Below are 15,725 nucleotides of genomic sequence, written 5' to 3'. Positions count from 1 at the left end.
GAAGTTGGAGACATATTTCCCTCACTAACTTTAAACATCAGCTATCTGACAGCTAACCGATCACTGCAGCTGTACACACCCCATCTGTAAATAGCCCATCCAATCTACCTACCTCATCCCCATATTGTTTTTATTTACTTTTTGCTCTTTTGCACACCAGTATGTCTACTTGCACATCATCATCTGCACATCTATCACAACAGTGTTAATTTACTAAATTGTAATTACTTTGCTACTATGGCCTATTTATTGCCTTACCTGCTCACGCCATTTGCACACACTGTATGCAGACTTTTTTAAAATTGTGTTATTGACTGTACGCTTATTCCATGTGTAACTGTGTTGTTGTTTGTGTCGCACTGCTTTGCTTTATCTTGGCCAGGTCGCAGTTGTAAATGAGAACTTGTTCTCAACTGGCCTACCTGGTTAAATAAAGGGGGGGGGGAAAGTCCCATTGTCCAACCATTTGAATAACAACACAAATACCATGGAATGACAGCCTAAAGGTAAAGAATTGCCTATTTACTCTACATGAAAGCCTAAAATACCACGTTGGTTTGTTTAGTACCTGATGGTGGACATTGCATTCACTGTAGATATTCATAATCGATGGTTCACTATTATGTCACTATTACACCACAGGGATATTTAATGGGATGTGACTACATTATCAACCTGATGGGTCCTTCCAACATATTTGTTCAACAGTTGAATGTTTCCAGGATGAATCACACCTGACTTATAGGGACTATCCTTATTCTCTCTGTCCCTCAGAGGTGTGGAAAGTAGCATCCACCATGTACAGCATGGGAACGGAATTATGCTGAGATTCACATTTTAAAATGTATACCAAACAAAACCATTGATTTGAAAAAACTAACACACCATAGAACTCTATGCACAAGGACAACTTTTAACAATTTCCATTGAAAATTGTTATAAAAACACAGAATACAACTGAGGGAGTTTTTACCGTAATTTTGTTACCAACTTTTCATCTGCACAATTTTCCCAGTAAATATTTTACTTGTTTACTGTGTCAATTGTTCAAAGTAGTTATTGTGCATGGAGTTGTATGGTTTGTTAAACTTTTGAAATCAATGGATTTTGCCTAGAAGGCCAGCATCCCGGAGTCGCCTCTTCACTGTTTACATTGAGACTGGTGTTTTGCGGGTACTATTTAATGAAGCTGCCAGTTGAGGACTTGTGATGCGTCTGTTTCTCAAACTAGACACTCTAATGTACTTGTACTCTTGCTCAGTTGTGCACCAGGGCCTCCCACTCCTCTTTCTATTCTGGTTAGAGCCAGTTTGCCTGTTCTGTGAAGGGAGTAGTACACAGCATTGTACCAGATCTAAAGTTTCTTGCCAATTTCTCGCATGGAATAGCCTTCATTTCTCAGAACAAGAATAGACTTTGTTTCTGGCCATTTTGAGCCTGTAATCAAATCCACAAATGCTGATGCTTCAGATACTCAACTAGTCTAAAGAAGGCCAGTTTTATTGCTTCTTTAAAACTTCTTAGGGCTAGGCGTCCCGCCAGCGGGACACCTGTCGACAACTTCCGGTGAAATTGGAGGGCACGGAATTCAAATAAATAATCATAAAAATGATGGATATTAAACATTTAGGTACATACATGTGTCTGATATCAGTTAAAAGCTTAAAGCCTTGTTCATCTAACTGCATTGTCCGATTTACAATAGGCTTTACAGCGAAAGCATGCCAGGCGATTGTTTGAGGACGGCGCCCCACATCAAAATATTTTTCAACCAGCACAAGCTTCATAAAATCACAAATGGCGATTAAATATTCACTTACTTTTTGAAAATATTCCTCTGATTTGCAACCCAAAGGGGCCCAGCTAAAACATGCATGGTCGTTTTGTTAGATAAAATGCTTCTTTATATCCCAAAAAGTCTGTCTAGTTGGCGCCATCGATTTGAGTAATCCACTCATTCAACATGCAGAGAAAGGTATCCAAAAAGCTACCGCGAAACTTTGTTAACTTCTCTGGGATATGTGGGACGCTAACGTCCCACTTGACCAAAAGCCAGAAGAAATGCAGCGCCCAAATTCAAATATATTACTATAAAAATCAATATTTCATGAAATCACAAATGAAAGACACCAAATTAAAGCAACACATGTTGTGAATCCAGCCAACATGTCTGATTTCAAAAAGGATTTACGGCGAAAGCACACCAAACGATTATGTTATCTCAGTACATAGCCACAGAAAAACACAGCCATTTTCCCAGCCAAAGATAGGAGTCACAAAAAGCAGAAATAGAGATAAAATGAATCACTAACCTTTGATGATCTTCATCAGATGACACTCATAGGACATCATGTTAGACAATACATGTATGTTTTGTTAGATAATGTGCATATTTATATCCCAAAATCTTAGTTTACATTGGCGCCATGTTCAGAAATGCCTCCAAAATATCCGGAGAAATTGCAGAGAGCCACATCTAATAACAGGAATACTCATCATACACTTTGATGAAAGATACATGTTTTACATAGAATTAAAGATACACTTGTTCTTAATGCAACCGCTGTGTCAGACTTCAAAAAAACTTTGCGGAAAAAGCACACCATGCAATAATCTGAGACGGCGCTCAGATATAACAACATTTCTCCGCCATGTTGGAGTCAACAGAAATACGAAATTACATCATAAATATTCCTTTACCTTTGATGATCTTCATCAGAATGCACTCCCAGGAATCCTAGTTCCACAATAAATCGTTGTTTTGTTCGATAATGTCCATTACTTATGTCCAAGTAGCTACTTTTGTTAGCACGTTTAGTGCACATGTCCAAACGCTCGCGCAGATGCAGGCAAACTCGGACGAAACTTCAAAAAGTTATATTACAGGTCGAATAAACTGGTCAAACTAAGTAGAGAATCAATCTTCAGGATGTTGTTATCATAACTATCCAATAACGTTCCAACCGGAGAATTCCTTTGTGTCTCTAGAAGTAATGGAAAGCAAGACGATATCATTTGGAATGCGCGTGACCAGGAACTGGCATTCTGCCAGACCAATGACTGAAACACCTCCCATCCGGCTCAACATCACAGTAGAGGCTTCATTACACGTTCTACAGACTGTTGACATCTAGTGGAAGGCGCAGGAAGTGCAAACAGATCCATATCCTACAGGGAATTGAATAGGCGATGAGTTGAACATCGACCAGCCTCAGAATTCTCACTTCCTGTTTCGATTTCTTCTCAGGTTTTTGCCTGCCATATGAGTTCTGTTATACTCACAGACATCATTCAAACAGTTTTAGAAACTTCAGAGTGTTTTATATCCAATAGGAATAATAATATGCATATATTAGCATCTGGGACAGAGTAGGAGGCAGTTCACTATGGGCACGCTATTCATCCAAAAGTGAAAATGCTGCCCCCTATCACAAAGAAGTTAAAACAAGTCAAAATACATTACTATTTAATCCTCAGGTATCCTAAAATGTAATAAAACTACATTTCATACGGAAAGAAGTATGTTCAATAGAAAAGCAAAATTAGCAGGTGCGTCGGGCGCGCACATACTGATTTCCAACTCTGACTCCGGTACGAAAACTCAGAATTCTTCCTCGTTTGGGAAGAAACAAGCCTGAAACCTTAAACAAAGACTGTTGACATCTAGTGGAAGCCATGGGAATTGCAATCTGGGAGCTGGATTTGGATATGACCCTATACGTTTCATTGGAATAGCATGGGCTCTCAAAAACACAAAATATTCCGGTTGGTTTTTCTTTGGATTCTGTCCTACCATATCAATTGTGTTATAGTCTCATACATTACTTTACCATTTCTACAAACTGAGTAACAGGCAGTTTACTTTGGGCACGTCAGTCAGACAGGAAGTGGAGAAAAATAGACCCTAGCCTGAAGAAGTTTTTAATCAGAACAACAGTTTTCAGCTGTGCTAATATGATTGCAAAAGGGTTTTCTAATGATCAATTAGCCTTTTAAAATTATAAACTTGGATTAGTTAACACAACGTGCCATTGGAACACAGGAGTGATGGTTGCTGATAATGGGCCTCTGTATACCTATGTAGATATTCCATAGGAAATCTGCTGTTTCCAGCTACAATAGTCATTTACAACATTAACAATGTCTACACTGTATTTCTGATCAATTTGATGCTATTTTAATGGACAAAAATTTTGCTTTTCTTTAAAAAAAACTAAGAGATTTCTAAGTGACCCCAAACCTTTGAACGGTAGTGTACATTTTAAAAGTGAAAAATCATGGAATTGCCCAGCTGTGGCTTACTCTGCCGCATAAAAATGTAGTATGAATGGTGGTCTTCTGCACAACAATCCCACCAGCTCAAATATAGTTTGCTCCCCTTCAAATGTAGTGGCAACTTTTTTCATTTTCTAGCCCTCACATGTCGCGAGGCCAAAGAGAAGACGACATCCAGTCCCTTGAACTTCACGTCCTCTATCTTGTGGTAATGCACGTTGCCAGTTTGCGACAGCAGCCATGTGCGTTCCCAATCTTGGTGGCTGGGCTCTGGGTTGGTGATGACGTCTGTAGTTTTGTGCTGCTCCAGGAGTCAAATGACACCAGTTTGCGAGACCTCTGTGAGAATGCCTCGATTTGCCTCAGCTCTTTCAGAGAGAAAGGCCTCCCCGACAATGCTGTGCAGTTACTGCTATTCATCCTGTTCTTGAGAGACTCCAGCCTATTCAAGCCAGGCCGCTATTCCAGCACTGCTCCGCACGACTCCACTCAGTGGCGGAGACAGAGAGATCCGCTGCATCGGTCCTTTGCCATGACAACTTTAGAATTGGAACACAAAGCGGTTGTTGGGCTGGGAGCTGTAATATCAAGCCGTTGTCTCACAAACAAGCGCTCTAGGGCGGTGTTAAATGGCTGCCTCTGGACAAAACATCCTGGAATGATCAGTACTAGTATCCTACTGTCCGACTGAGACAGACCTATTCACTGATCGTTAACATCGTGGGGAACTGGGCCATCTGCCCCAGTACGAGGCTGCTCTCCCAATGTCTTCATTATTTCCTCACTGTTATGACCTCCTAACATTGGAATGCACACAGACAGTATGTCAGACAATGAAAGTGATCCCAGTTTAACCAACACACAGAGTAAGACAAAGTAGGCTACAAAGTCACTGAAAAGCATGAAAAAGCCATCACGAAAGAGTGAACTGTTTTATCACCACCCCCTGAGCTGCCTGGCTTAAGTAAACAGGAAGATGCGCAGATTGAAAGGAGAACCATTACCCTGAGTTTCATTGATAAGCAGAAGTTCCCTGGAGCCTTCTAGATAATAAGTCTCCCCTGACTGCTCTCTGAGATATACTGTCTCAGTGCCGTTTCACCGTCCCTTTGTCCCAGAACCATTCTCTAACAGTACCATCCTTAATGGTCTATTTGGACTTCCCTCACAGTTGTGGCTCATTGTCTATCTCTGCCTCTGGATCTCTCACTGTGGACTCATAACTTACTCTCTAAGTCTCCCTGTTTAAGGGTGATCACACCAACCTACTGTGCTGCATTATCCAGGAGATGAGTAGCCATGACAAAATGGGACCTTTGGTCCTTTATTGTCTGCCATTGGGGCCTGGTTATCCTCCCATTCATTCACCCTCCCTACTGTTTACTCTGGTTGCATGCATGAGCAGTCATCTAGCCTGTGGGTTGAATGTCTGAAGGAGCTAAATCAGAGAAATTATAGTGTTTTGTTTAGGTGTTCTTTTTGAAGGAGTAATTTCCTTCATATGAACAGTGTGTATATCATATATCTGAGGGGCCCTGACCTCCTCAGGGCTCCAGCTGTTTTCTAATAGAGAAGACGGATCCCTTACCAGTATGTGCTTTACCTCGTCCTCTGCTTTAACTCCCTAACTCTGTCTGTTAGTCAGACTGCAGGATAGCCTGTGTAGTACAGGATAGGGGCTGGTTAAAGGGTTGTTAGTAGTTTGGCAGTAATAGTCTTATAGTAATAAAAGGAACAGTTAAACAGCAAGGCTGTAAATTGCTGACCGGACCTCCATCAACACACGGCCTGTTGTGACAGAGCAGGTTATCACTATGACTGGAGCATCCTGAGTGGTTGGCTGGCTGGGATACCCATTCACACAGCCCAACAGGTGTCCCTCCCTCTTTGGTCTTTAGGTACATAACCTCATCAGCCTTTATGTTATTTTATGGCACAACAGTTGCCATGCTAAAAGACAAACAGGCAACAATGCTTCATGCTGTTAGGACAGGTCCAGGAGTCAGGACTATTAGCAACTACTGAGATGAGGTTTATATGAACTAACTTTATGCAAGCTTAATTTCATATTGTTTCAACCCAGCAACATCTACCGCCTCCCAAACACACCAGCCTGTTTGTGAAGCCAAGAATGTAAATCCCTTCTACGAAATGACAAAATGAGAAGTGATATCATAATCAGTCTCTGAGCCCAATGGTTTACGGTCACGCCCATATTGTAGCTGTGCTGTTGTGTTCTGTGATTTTATTATCAGGTGAGACAAAGATCAGCCGCTGGGCCCTCTTTAAACCAACCAGATAAGGATGCCTAGTACGTCCTACTGCGTGCTTGAGACGAGCCTCCCGAATTTATTTTTCATTCAGCCTTAGATTTGTAAATACAACGTAGCCTCTGATTCACTGAGCAAACTTCCTGTGTGCCAGGGCGCCAGCCAGCGAGGGCAGACGGACTAAGGGGAATCAGACTCCTCATATACTGACTGGCTTTAGTGGCCTCTGCTCTGTGCTCATTAAGACAGGAGCAAAGTACATACTCTGCCCAGCCAATAGATCCTAACAAAACATAGACCTGTTTTATTTTCCTACAGGTTAATACACCTTGATTTATTGATATTTAATGTAGCTTCTAAGGGGCTGTATTCATGTACTTAATCATTTGCAAGACTGCAGTTTCACGTAAAGAAGAACGGTTTGGACATACCCCAGTGCCGGAGATTTACAATATGCTTCTTTCAGAGTGGACCAGTTATTTTTGTCCATCTTTTAAATGTGTTACGTATTAAAGCGATGAATGACAATCCCCTTAAACTCTTGTGAGTAATGGATTGCTAAGGTAAAATTCTTGGCAAACATAGACTGAGACTCTTGGCTAGCGTTTAAACTCCACAATGCTGAATGTGTTTTGTCAGAGTAAAATTAATAAGATATAAGTAAATGAAGTCGAGACCAGTGTGGTGTTTCATGATGCAAGAGTTCTTCCCTCGATGGCGTATTCTCGAGTAAAGCGCTCCATGGAGAGCTTATTCATTAGAAGGGCTAGGTGTCATCATGGCAGTTCTCCATGGAGCTGTGGCCAAACCGGGACAGAGACTGAGGACTGGGGCTGGGACTGAATACAGACAAACCAGGCTTTCTTGATCGTGGGAACAACTGCAGGGCTTTGGTTGAATGAGGATTGAAGATTCACTCACTTGTGATAAATATTTACACCCTTGGCTAAACAACAGTCTGTCTTTGTCATATGAAGGGACTCACTGTACTGTACTCTAACTGTGTACAGTTTGGCAGACAGTAATGTAGTTTAAAATCATATCGCTAAACTGTTTTTTTTAAATCTCAATGTCAGATAAAAATGTCATCTGTTTATTGAAACATAACAAGCTTAGTGAGTGCATCAACATTTTCTGACATGTCAACAAGAGAAAGTGCTTTGAAGAGCCATGCCCCTCAAGTGTTGTGGATTGCTATTTCATTCTACTTCTGTCTTGATAAGTGGTTCCAGTAAGCTCACCCAGTCTGTCTCTGTTGTCTCCTCCCCAGGCCTCTGACTGTGCCAGCTCCAGTGGGTGGAGCTACATTGGGCCCCTCTCTCTGCCCGCTCAGCACTGATGGGACAGAATCCTGAATCCTGGAGGAATCCTTGACGACCCCTCTTTCTTTCTCCGCTCTCCCAGGCTCCACCCTCTTTCTCCTCCTCTCCTATTTCCTTACTCTCCTCCTCCCCCGGTCTCTTCTCTCAGCGCTGGGATCATTACTCAACCCCACTGAAGAATGGACCACAGTAGCTGGCAAGGATGAACTGGGTCTGCCTGCCAATGTAGAAAGGGAGATAAGAGAGAGTGAAAGAAAAGCGAGCGAGAGAAAGTTCAAAAACTGTGAGTGAAAGAAGAGAGGAACATATTAAAAATGCCCATGAGGGATAACATCGACAACTGCACTTGAGTAGTATTAGCTAGAAGACCTCAGCAAACCTGCCCACGTGGATGTGTGGATCTGTAGACACACACACACACACACACACACGTCTGTCTCAGTCGCAGCAGAAGACGGCTCCTACCCTGCCCTACACTGTGGGGTGGTGTTTTCAGCGTTATTCCCTGCCTACCTTACCTGTGTGAGGAGTGGTGGACAAAAGTGGAGAGGAAATTCAGCAACTCTTAGAGAACAGTGGAAGCTGATAAAAATGCTTCTATGTTAAACCAGCGGCCCGTAACCTTTTATCAGGGTTTTAGTAGTGAACAGGTCACCACCACCATGCCGGCTAAAGGGAAGTACCTGTTAAATGACCAGGAGCTGAAACATGAGGCCCTGTACAGGAAGTTCTCCTGTATCAGCCAGTACCAGCCTCTGGTGCTGCTACTGGGCCTCTCCATGCTGTCCTGTGGAGTCCTCATCATCCTCTTCTTCGCCCTGCACCTGGTGAGTCCCTGTGTGTGTGTGTGTGTGTGTGTGTGTGTGTGTGTGTGTGTGTGTGTGTGTGTGTGTGTGTGTGTGTGTGTGTGTGTGTGTGTGTGTGTGTGTGTGTGTGTGTGTGTGTGTGTGTGTGTGTGTGTGTGTGTGTGTGTGTGTGTGTTTAGCTGATGTGGAATGGCTAGCTAGCGGCCATTGTGTAAGTGACGTCATCTACCAAGACCTAGAAGTGTGTGTGCACCTGCCCATGTATGAAGTGACAGTATGCTACACATCAGAGCCCAGCTAATTGCAGCTTTTTTGAATGACTTAGTAATATCCCCTCAGGGGATGTGATGTCCTCTCTGGATGAGTTGACCGATAATGGATGGAGATATGTAAATTAGCACATTAAAGACACCATTGTGTGGCGGCAGGTAGCCTAGTGGTTAGTGCGTTGGGCCAGTAACCGAAAGGTTGCTGGATCGAATCCCCGAGCTGACAAGGTAAAAATCTGTCGTTCTGCCCCTGAACAAGGCAGTTAACCCTGGTAGGCCGTCATTGTAAATAAGTATGTTATTCTTCTGTAGTACATTGAATAATTGAGATCTTTGTTTTATGTCTCCTCAAAACAACATTCAAGGCGTAGCAATACATGAGAGATGATGTTATTGGTGTAGACTTCAGAGTTTAAGAAGCTTTGGTGGTGGTAAAGTGGGAGATTTGCATAATTGGAGCCAATTGCCTCTTACAACAGGACAATGACCCAAAGCACAGCTCCTAACTATGCAATAACTATTTAGGGAAGAAGCAGTCAGCTGGTATTCTGTCTATAATGGAGTGGCCAGCACAGTCACCGGATCTCAAACCTATTAAGCTGTTGTGGGAGCAGCTTGACCGTATGGTACGTAAGAATTTACCATCAACCAATCCAATTTGTGGGAGATGCTTCAGGAGGCATGGGGTGAGATCTCTTCAGATTACCTCAACAAATTGACAACTAGAAAGCCAAAGGTCTGCAAGACTGTAATTGCTGCAAATGGAGGATTCTTTGCCGAAAGCAAAGTTTGAAGGACACAATTATTTCAATAAAAAATAATTATTATAATCTTGTCAACGTCTTGACTATATTTCCTATTCATTTTGAAACTCTTTTCATGTATGTTTTCATGGAAAACAAGTACATTTCTAAGTGACCCCAAACTTTTGAACTGTAGTGTAGGTTCCCTCAGTGTAATAAAAGAGGAGTGTTATGAGAGTTATTGCAGGTCTGAGCTGAGGGGGAAGTACATAAAAAAAATATAAATGCAACAATTTCAAAGATTTTGCTGAGTTGCAGTTCATATAAGGAAATCAATCAATTGAAATATATTCATTAGACACTAATCTATGGATTTCACATGACTGGGCCGGGGTGCAGCCATGGGTGGGCCTCGGAGGGCATAGGCCCACCCACTTGGGAGCCAGGCCCACCTACTTGGGAACCAGGGCCAGCCAACCAGAATTAGTTTTTTCCCACAAAAGGGCTTTATTACTGACAGAAATACTCCTCAGCATCCCCTCTGATGATCCCGCAGGTGAAGAAGCCGGATGTGGTGGTCCTGAGTTAGCGTGGATACACGTGGTCTGTGGATGTGAGGCCAGTTGGATGCCTTTATTTGCCTGTTTGTGGCCCGCCTGTTAGCTTGCATGATTCTTGCCATTCTCCTTCGACCTCTCTCATCAACGAGCTGTTTTCGCCCACAGGACTGCTGACTGGCTGGATGTTTTTTGTTTGTCGCACCATTCTCGGTAAACACTAGACACTGTCGTGCGTGAAAAGCCCAGGAGGTCGCCTGGCAGCGATCATACCACGCTCAGTCGCATAGGTCACTAGTTTTGTTCAATCAAACAGCAACTGAATGCCTCGATTTCTGCTTTATATAGTAGTAAGCCACAGCCACATAGGAGCGATCCAAGCAAGGCACTGTCTGTAGGAGCAATCCATTTTTATGAACAGGGTGGTGTACCTAATAAACTGACAGGTGAGTGCCTTATTGTCACAAACACGGGATAGGTGCAGTGAAATGTGTTGTTTTACAGGGCTTCAGTCAGTCAGGGCCAGTGAACAAAGATGTGGTTGCTTCTTAAAATGGCACCCTATTCCCTATATTGTGCATTTCTTTTGACAAGGGCTCTGGTCAAAAGTAGTGCACTGTATAAGTGAAAGGGTGCCATTTGGGACACACTCATGCTGTTGACATTGGCAGGGCCTGAGGCACTGTAGCACTTTTCTCATTCAGGTGTTGATGCCAAACTAGGTCCATCATCAGGTCTCATTACTGCTCCCTCCTAAAGGAAAACAAGGGGCTTTATTGGCATTTGAAACATGTTTACATTTGCAAAAGTAAGTGGAATAGATATTAAACAAAAGTGAAATAAAAAATCTGAAATTAACATTTCAAATATTCTTGCTGACTATGTACAGTATTGTAACTATGCAAATAGTTGAAGTACGAAAGGGAAAATAAATAGACAGATCAATATAAACTGAAATTGTTGCAGGTTGCGTTTTTTTACATTTTTGTTGAAAGTTACAGTTACAGTTCATATAAGGAAATCAGTCAATTGAAATAAATTCATTAGGCCCTAATCTACATGACTGGGAATACAGATCTATACCGGGCAGATGGTCACTGATACCTTAAAAAAGTAGGGATGTGGATCAGAAAACCAGTCACAAATTTCGCGCTACATGAGAGTTGATCAGGCTGTTGATTGTGGTCTGTGGAATGTTTTCCCACTCCTTCAATGGCTGTGCAAAGTTGATGGATATTGGCGGGAACAGGAACATGCTGTCTTACATGTCGATCCAGAGAAACCAAAACATGCTCAATGGATGACATGTCTGGTGAGTATGCAGTCCATGGAAGAACTGGGACATTTTCAGCTTTGTGTACAGATCCTTGCAACATGGGGCTGTGCATTATCATGCTGAAACATGAGGTGATGGCAGCAGATGAATGGCACGATAATGGGCCTCAGGATCTCGTCACAGTATCTCGATAAAATGCAATTGGGTTTGTTGTCCGTAGCTTATACCTGCCTATACCATAACCCCACCGTACCGTCACCATGGGGTACTCTGTTCACAATGTTGACATCAGCAAACCGCTCCCCCACACAACGCTGTCTGCCATCTGCCCGGTATAGTTGAAACTGAGATTCATCCATAAAGAGCACACTTCTCCAGCGTGTCAGCGGCCATCAAAGGTGAGCATTTGCACACTGAAATTGGTTGCGATGCAGAATTGCAGTCAGGTCAAGACCCTGTTGAGGACGACGAGCACGCCGATGAGCTTCCCTGAGACTGTTCCTGATTGTGCAGAAATTCTTCAGTTGTGCAAACCCACAGTTTTATCAGCTGTCCGGGTGCCTGGTCTCAGACAATCCCGCAGGTGAAGAAGCTGGATGTGGAGGTCCTGGGCTGGAGTGGTTACACGTGGTCTCCGGTTGTGAGGCCAGTTGGAAGTACTGCCAAATTCTCTAAAACGACAGAGGCGGCTTATGGTAGATGTGTGCATCTGGAACATTTCTGGGATCTTTTATTTCAGCTCATGAAACATGGGACCAAATCTTTACATGTTGCGTTCATAGTTTTGTTCAGTGTAGTTTGTATTGACAATGGTGTTTGTTTCACTGACTGTCCTTTTCTTGTGGAAACAGGTCACAAATATTGCTGCTGTGTTGGCACACTGTGGTATTCACGTGATATATATGGGAGTTTATCAAAATTGGATTTGTTTTCAAATTCTTTGTGGGTCTGTGTAATCTGAGGGAAATATGTGTCTCTAATATGGTCATACATTTGCAGGAGGTAAGGATGTGCAGCTCAGTTTCCACATTTTGTGGGCACATAACTGACTCTCGAGAAGACAGGCTATGCCTATGGCGGCCTCTCTCAATAGCAAGGCTATGCTGATTTCCTTACTTTTGGGTCAGTCACAGTGTTCAGGTATTCTGCCACTGTAGTCTCTGTCTAGGGCCAAATAGCAGTCCAGTATGCTTAGTTTTTTGGGTAGTTCTTTCCAATGTGTCAAGTAATTGTCCTTTTTGCTTTCTCATGATTTGGTTGGGTCTAATTGTGTTGCTGTCCTGGGGCTCTGTGTGGTCTGTTTGTGTTTGTGAACAGAACGCCAGGACCAGCTTGCTGAGGAGACTGTTCTCTAGGTTAATCTCTCTGTAGGTGATTGCTTTCTTATGGAAGGTTTGGGAATCACTTTTTTTTTAAGTGGTTGTAGAATTTAATGTCTCTTTTCTGGATTTTGATAATGATCAGATATTGTCTGAATTCTGCTCTACATGCATTATTTGGTCTTTTATGTTGTGCACAGAGGATGTTTTTGCAAAATTATGCATGCAATCTTAATTCTTGGTTTGTGAGTGGACCCCAGACCTCACAACCATAGAGGGCAAAAACTGATTAAAGTATTCTTTGCCAGATCCTAATTGGGATGTCGAATGTTATGTTCCTTTTGATGGCGTAAAACCCACCACTAAGGTTTTCGTGGCAGGTTTGTTAGCATGTGTAGGCTAATGCCTATTATTAAGTGCACAGGCCTGTGAGTACAAGTGTGATATAGTCCCTGTGTTCAACTTGTAGAACTTCCCTCTCCATTGTGGATAGATAGACTACCTGTTAGAGACCATGAGCCCACCAGTGAGCGAGAGGAGGGCATTCCAACATATATTTCTAAGTGGTACTTCAACAGGATAGTTGTGCTCAGATTGAACAAAGGGCCTATTGAGAGCCCTGTTGTTTTTAGGTGAATAAAGTCCTCTAGATTCTAACGGAGTACAGAGAGTGTAAGAGAGTCAAAGAGAGCACGGAGAGGATGCTTTTAGAATGGTCCTCATTTTACATAAGTTAACTTAACCCACCAATGGACACTAGAGAGAGTGTATGTTCTTGTGGGTTTACTTTGGTCATTATTGCAGAATTACGTTTCGCACGGTTTGTTTCCTTCCCTAAAGAAGTGATCTAATTTATGACCTACACCACAGAGCACGCAATCTTCACCATGTGATAACAAACAAAACCTGGTGTGAATTTCAATGCCCAACAGACGAAAACATTAACTTATGGCAGTCTGAGACTGAACAGATCCCACCTGGGTCATTGCTTTTCAGATGAGATTTCAAGAGGAGAGGATCAGAAGCAATCTGTTCTCTAATTGTATAGACTTTCACTACTTCCCTCCATCTGAAAATAAATGAGAAAAGGAAATGAACAAGTCTCCTATAGGTTGATTTAGTGGGTGTGGCCGTAGTTAAATGTGCTAGTAAAAGCCTTCACTTCTGCTACCATGGAAACCAGCATGCTCAATATACAATGCCGAGATGGCCTTCTGCTCAGGGACCTTTAAGCAGTCATTCCCGCTCTCCTTGGCATCTAACTCTTTCCCATTCTCTCTTTCTCTCGCTCGCTTTCTCGCTAACTGGCATGCACGCAAGTTGACGCAAGTGTATACACACACACACACCAGAAATCTATATCTGAGCCTTCCTCTTCCCTCTCAGTGTAATTCAATCAGGAAGATGCTGTGGCCTCTAGCAACAGGACATGACGCAGAGACAGATGTGCAATAAGCTTGAATAAGCCACGATGCTGAATTAGATATGGGCCGCTCTCATGACTAGACCGTACATAGGCATAAGAAAGGGACTTGAATGATGTTGAAGGGAAGTTGAGTGAATGTTGTTTAGACATATCATTGTACCTGACCTATATAACACTTCAAAACCTGTCCTCAGACAGAATGTATACTATAGCCTGTTTTTTAATCCTTGTCTTTTCATTAGAGGAGTAGAGCATTGTGTGTCTGTATGGCTGTGTGTAGATGGATATGACGTCCGTGTCTATGAATGTGTGTATATCTCAATGTAGAGTATAATGTAAATTCCATGATTGTGATTCAGTGTGCGTTATGTTCTACCTCTCCGTTTCAGAGTGCGGAGGAGCACTGTGCATTTGTCAGCGTGGTGAGCTGCAGCCTGTGTGTGTTCCTGGCTGTGTTTGTGCTGGTGTGTACAGAGACCCTGACCCAGCGCTGGAGGAGACTGCTGGGTCTGGTGGTCTGGGCCACTCACCTCACCATGGGATTCACCTTCATCTTCAGCGGACCCCTCATCCTGCCCTGGGACCAGGTATACACTCTCGCTCTAAATAAAGGTTGCACGACAAAGCCTGTTGGCTTTCAAAATAAATGTTTGAAGCCCATGTCGTGGTAATTATTCTAATCAAAGGAGAGACTTTTAGATTTCTTCAAAACCATCAAACTTTATTAATAATTACTGCAGTAATAGAGTGTTAATAGTCACCCGATGGTGTGGAGTTAAAGCCCAAATAAACAGGATTCGTTTACAACTTTTCATAGTCTTCCTGAGTCCTTGTGACGAAGAACAGATACGTGAAATTATACAAAGGTACATTGTGCTCTCATTCAACAGATATCTGTCTCTAGTTCATTTACTGCTTGTTTATACAGAAATACTAATGCAACATAGGATTCTAAGCCCTTCCCTCAGAATGATGGAGTCCAGTATTCATCTGCCGTATGGGATAAATAAACTGGAGATTGGGTCCCCCTGGCACCGACAGACAGGCACACAGACACTTTCACTACTTCCCTCCATCTGAAAATAAATGAGAAAAGGAAATGAACAAGTCTCCTATAGGTTGATTTAGTGGGTGTGGCCGTAGTTAAATGTGCTAGTAAAAGCCTTCACTTCTGCTACCATGGAAACCAGCATGCTCAATATACAATGCCGAGATGGCCTTCTGCTCAGGGACCTTTAAGCAGTCATTCCCGCTCTCCTTGGCATCTAACTCTTTCCCATTCTCTCTGGAATGGAATGCAGTCTTTAGGTTATCACAAAGCCATGGGAAATCTACTTTCAGCGTTAACACAGACACATGAGAGTTCAAAGAGCCCTATTCTGTTGCCTCTAAGAAAAACAGTGTGAATGTACTAATATAGGAATACATTCTAATATAAAAGTAATGTGATTAACATAATGTT

At 42.6% G+C, this 15,725-nt stretch overlaps 1 protein-coding gene across 6 annotated transcripts in view; it reads left to right on the top strand.

The window, feature by feature from the left end:
- LOC139575836 (adenylate cyclase type 2-like) overlaps positions 1-15,725 on the top strand; it is a 93,517-nt gene that overhangs the window by 52,985 nt on the left and 24,807 nt on the right. For all 6 annotated transcript variants that reach the window (XM_071401186.1, XM_071401189.1, XM_071401190.1 and 3 more), the window contains exons 2-3: positions 7,816-8,694; positions 14,653-14,850. In XM_071401186.1, the coding sequence (XP_071257287.1) occupies positions 8,467-8,694; positions 14,653-14,850 (426 nt within the window). In that variant the 5' untranslated portion in view covers positions 7,816-8,466. The remainder of the gene's footprint in view (positions 1-7,815; positions 8,695-14,652; positions 14,851-15,725) is intronic.

The sequence above is a fragment of the Salvelinus alpinus genome, chromosome 5 (assembly GCF_045679555.1).
Source record: "Salvelinus alpinus chromosome 5, SLU_Salpinus.1, whole genome shotgun sequence".
NCBI classification, from domain to species: Eukaryota; Metazoa; Chordata; class Actinopteri; order Salmoniformes; family Salmonidae; genus Salvelinus; species Salvelinus alpinus.
This window is presented reverse-complemented; position numbering and strand designations above follow the sequence as displayed.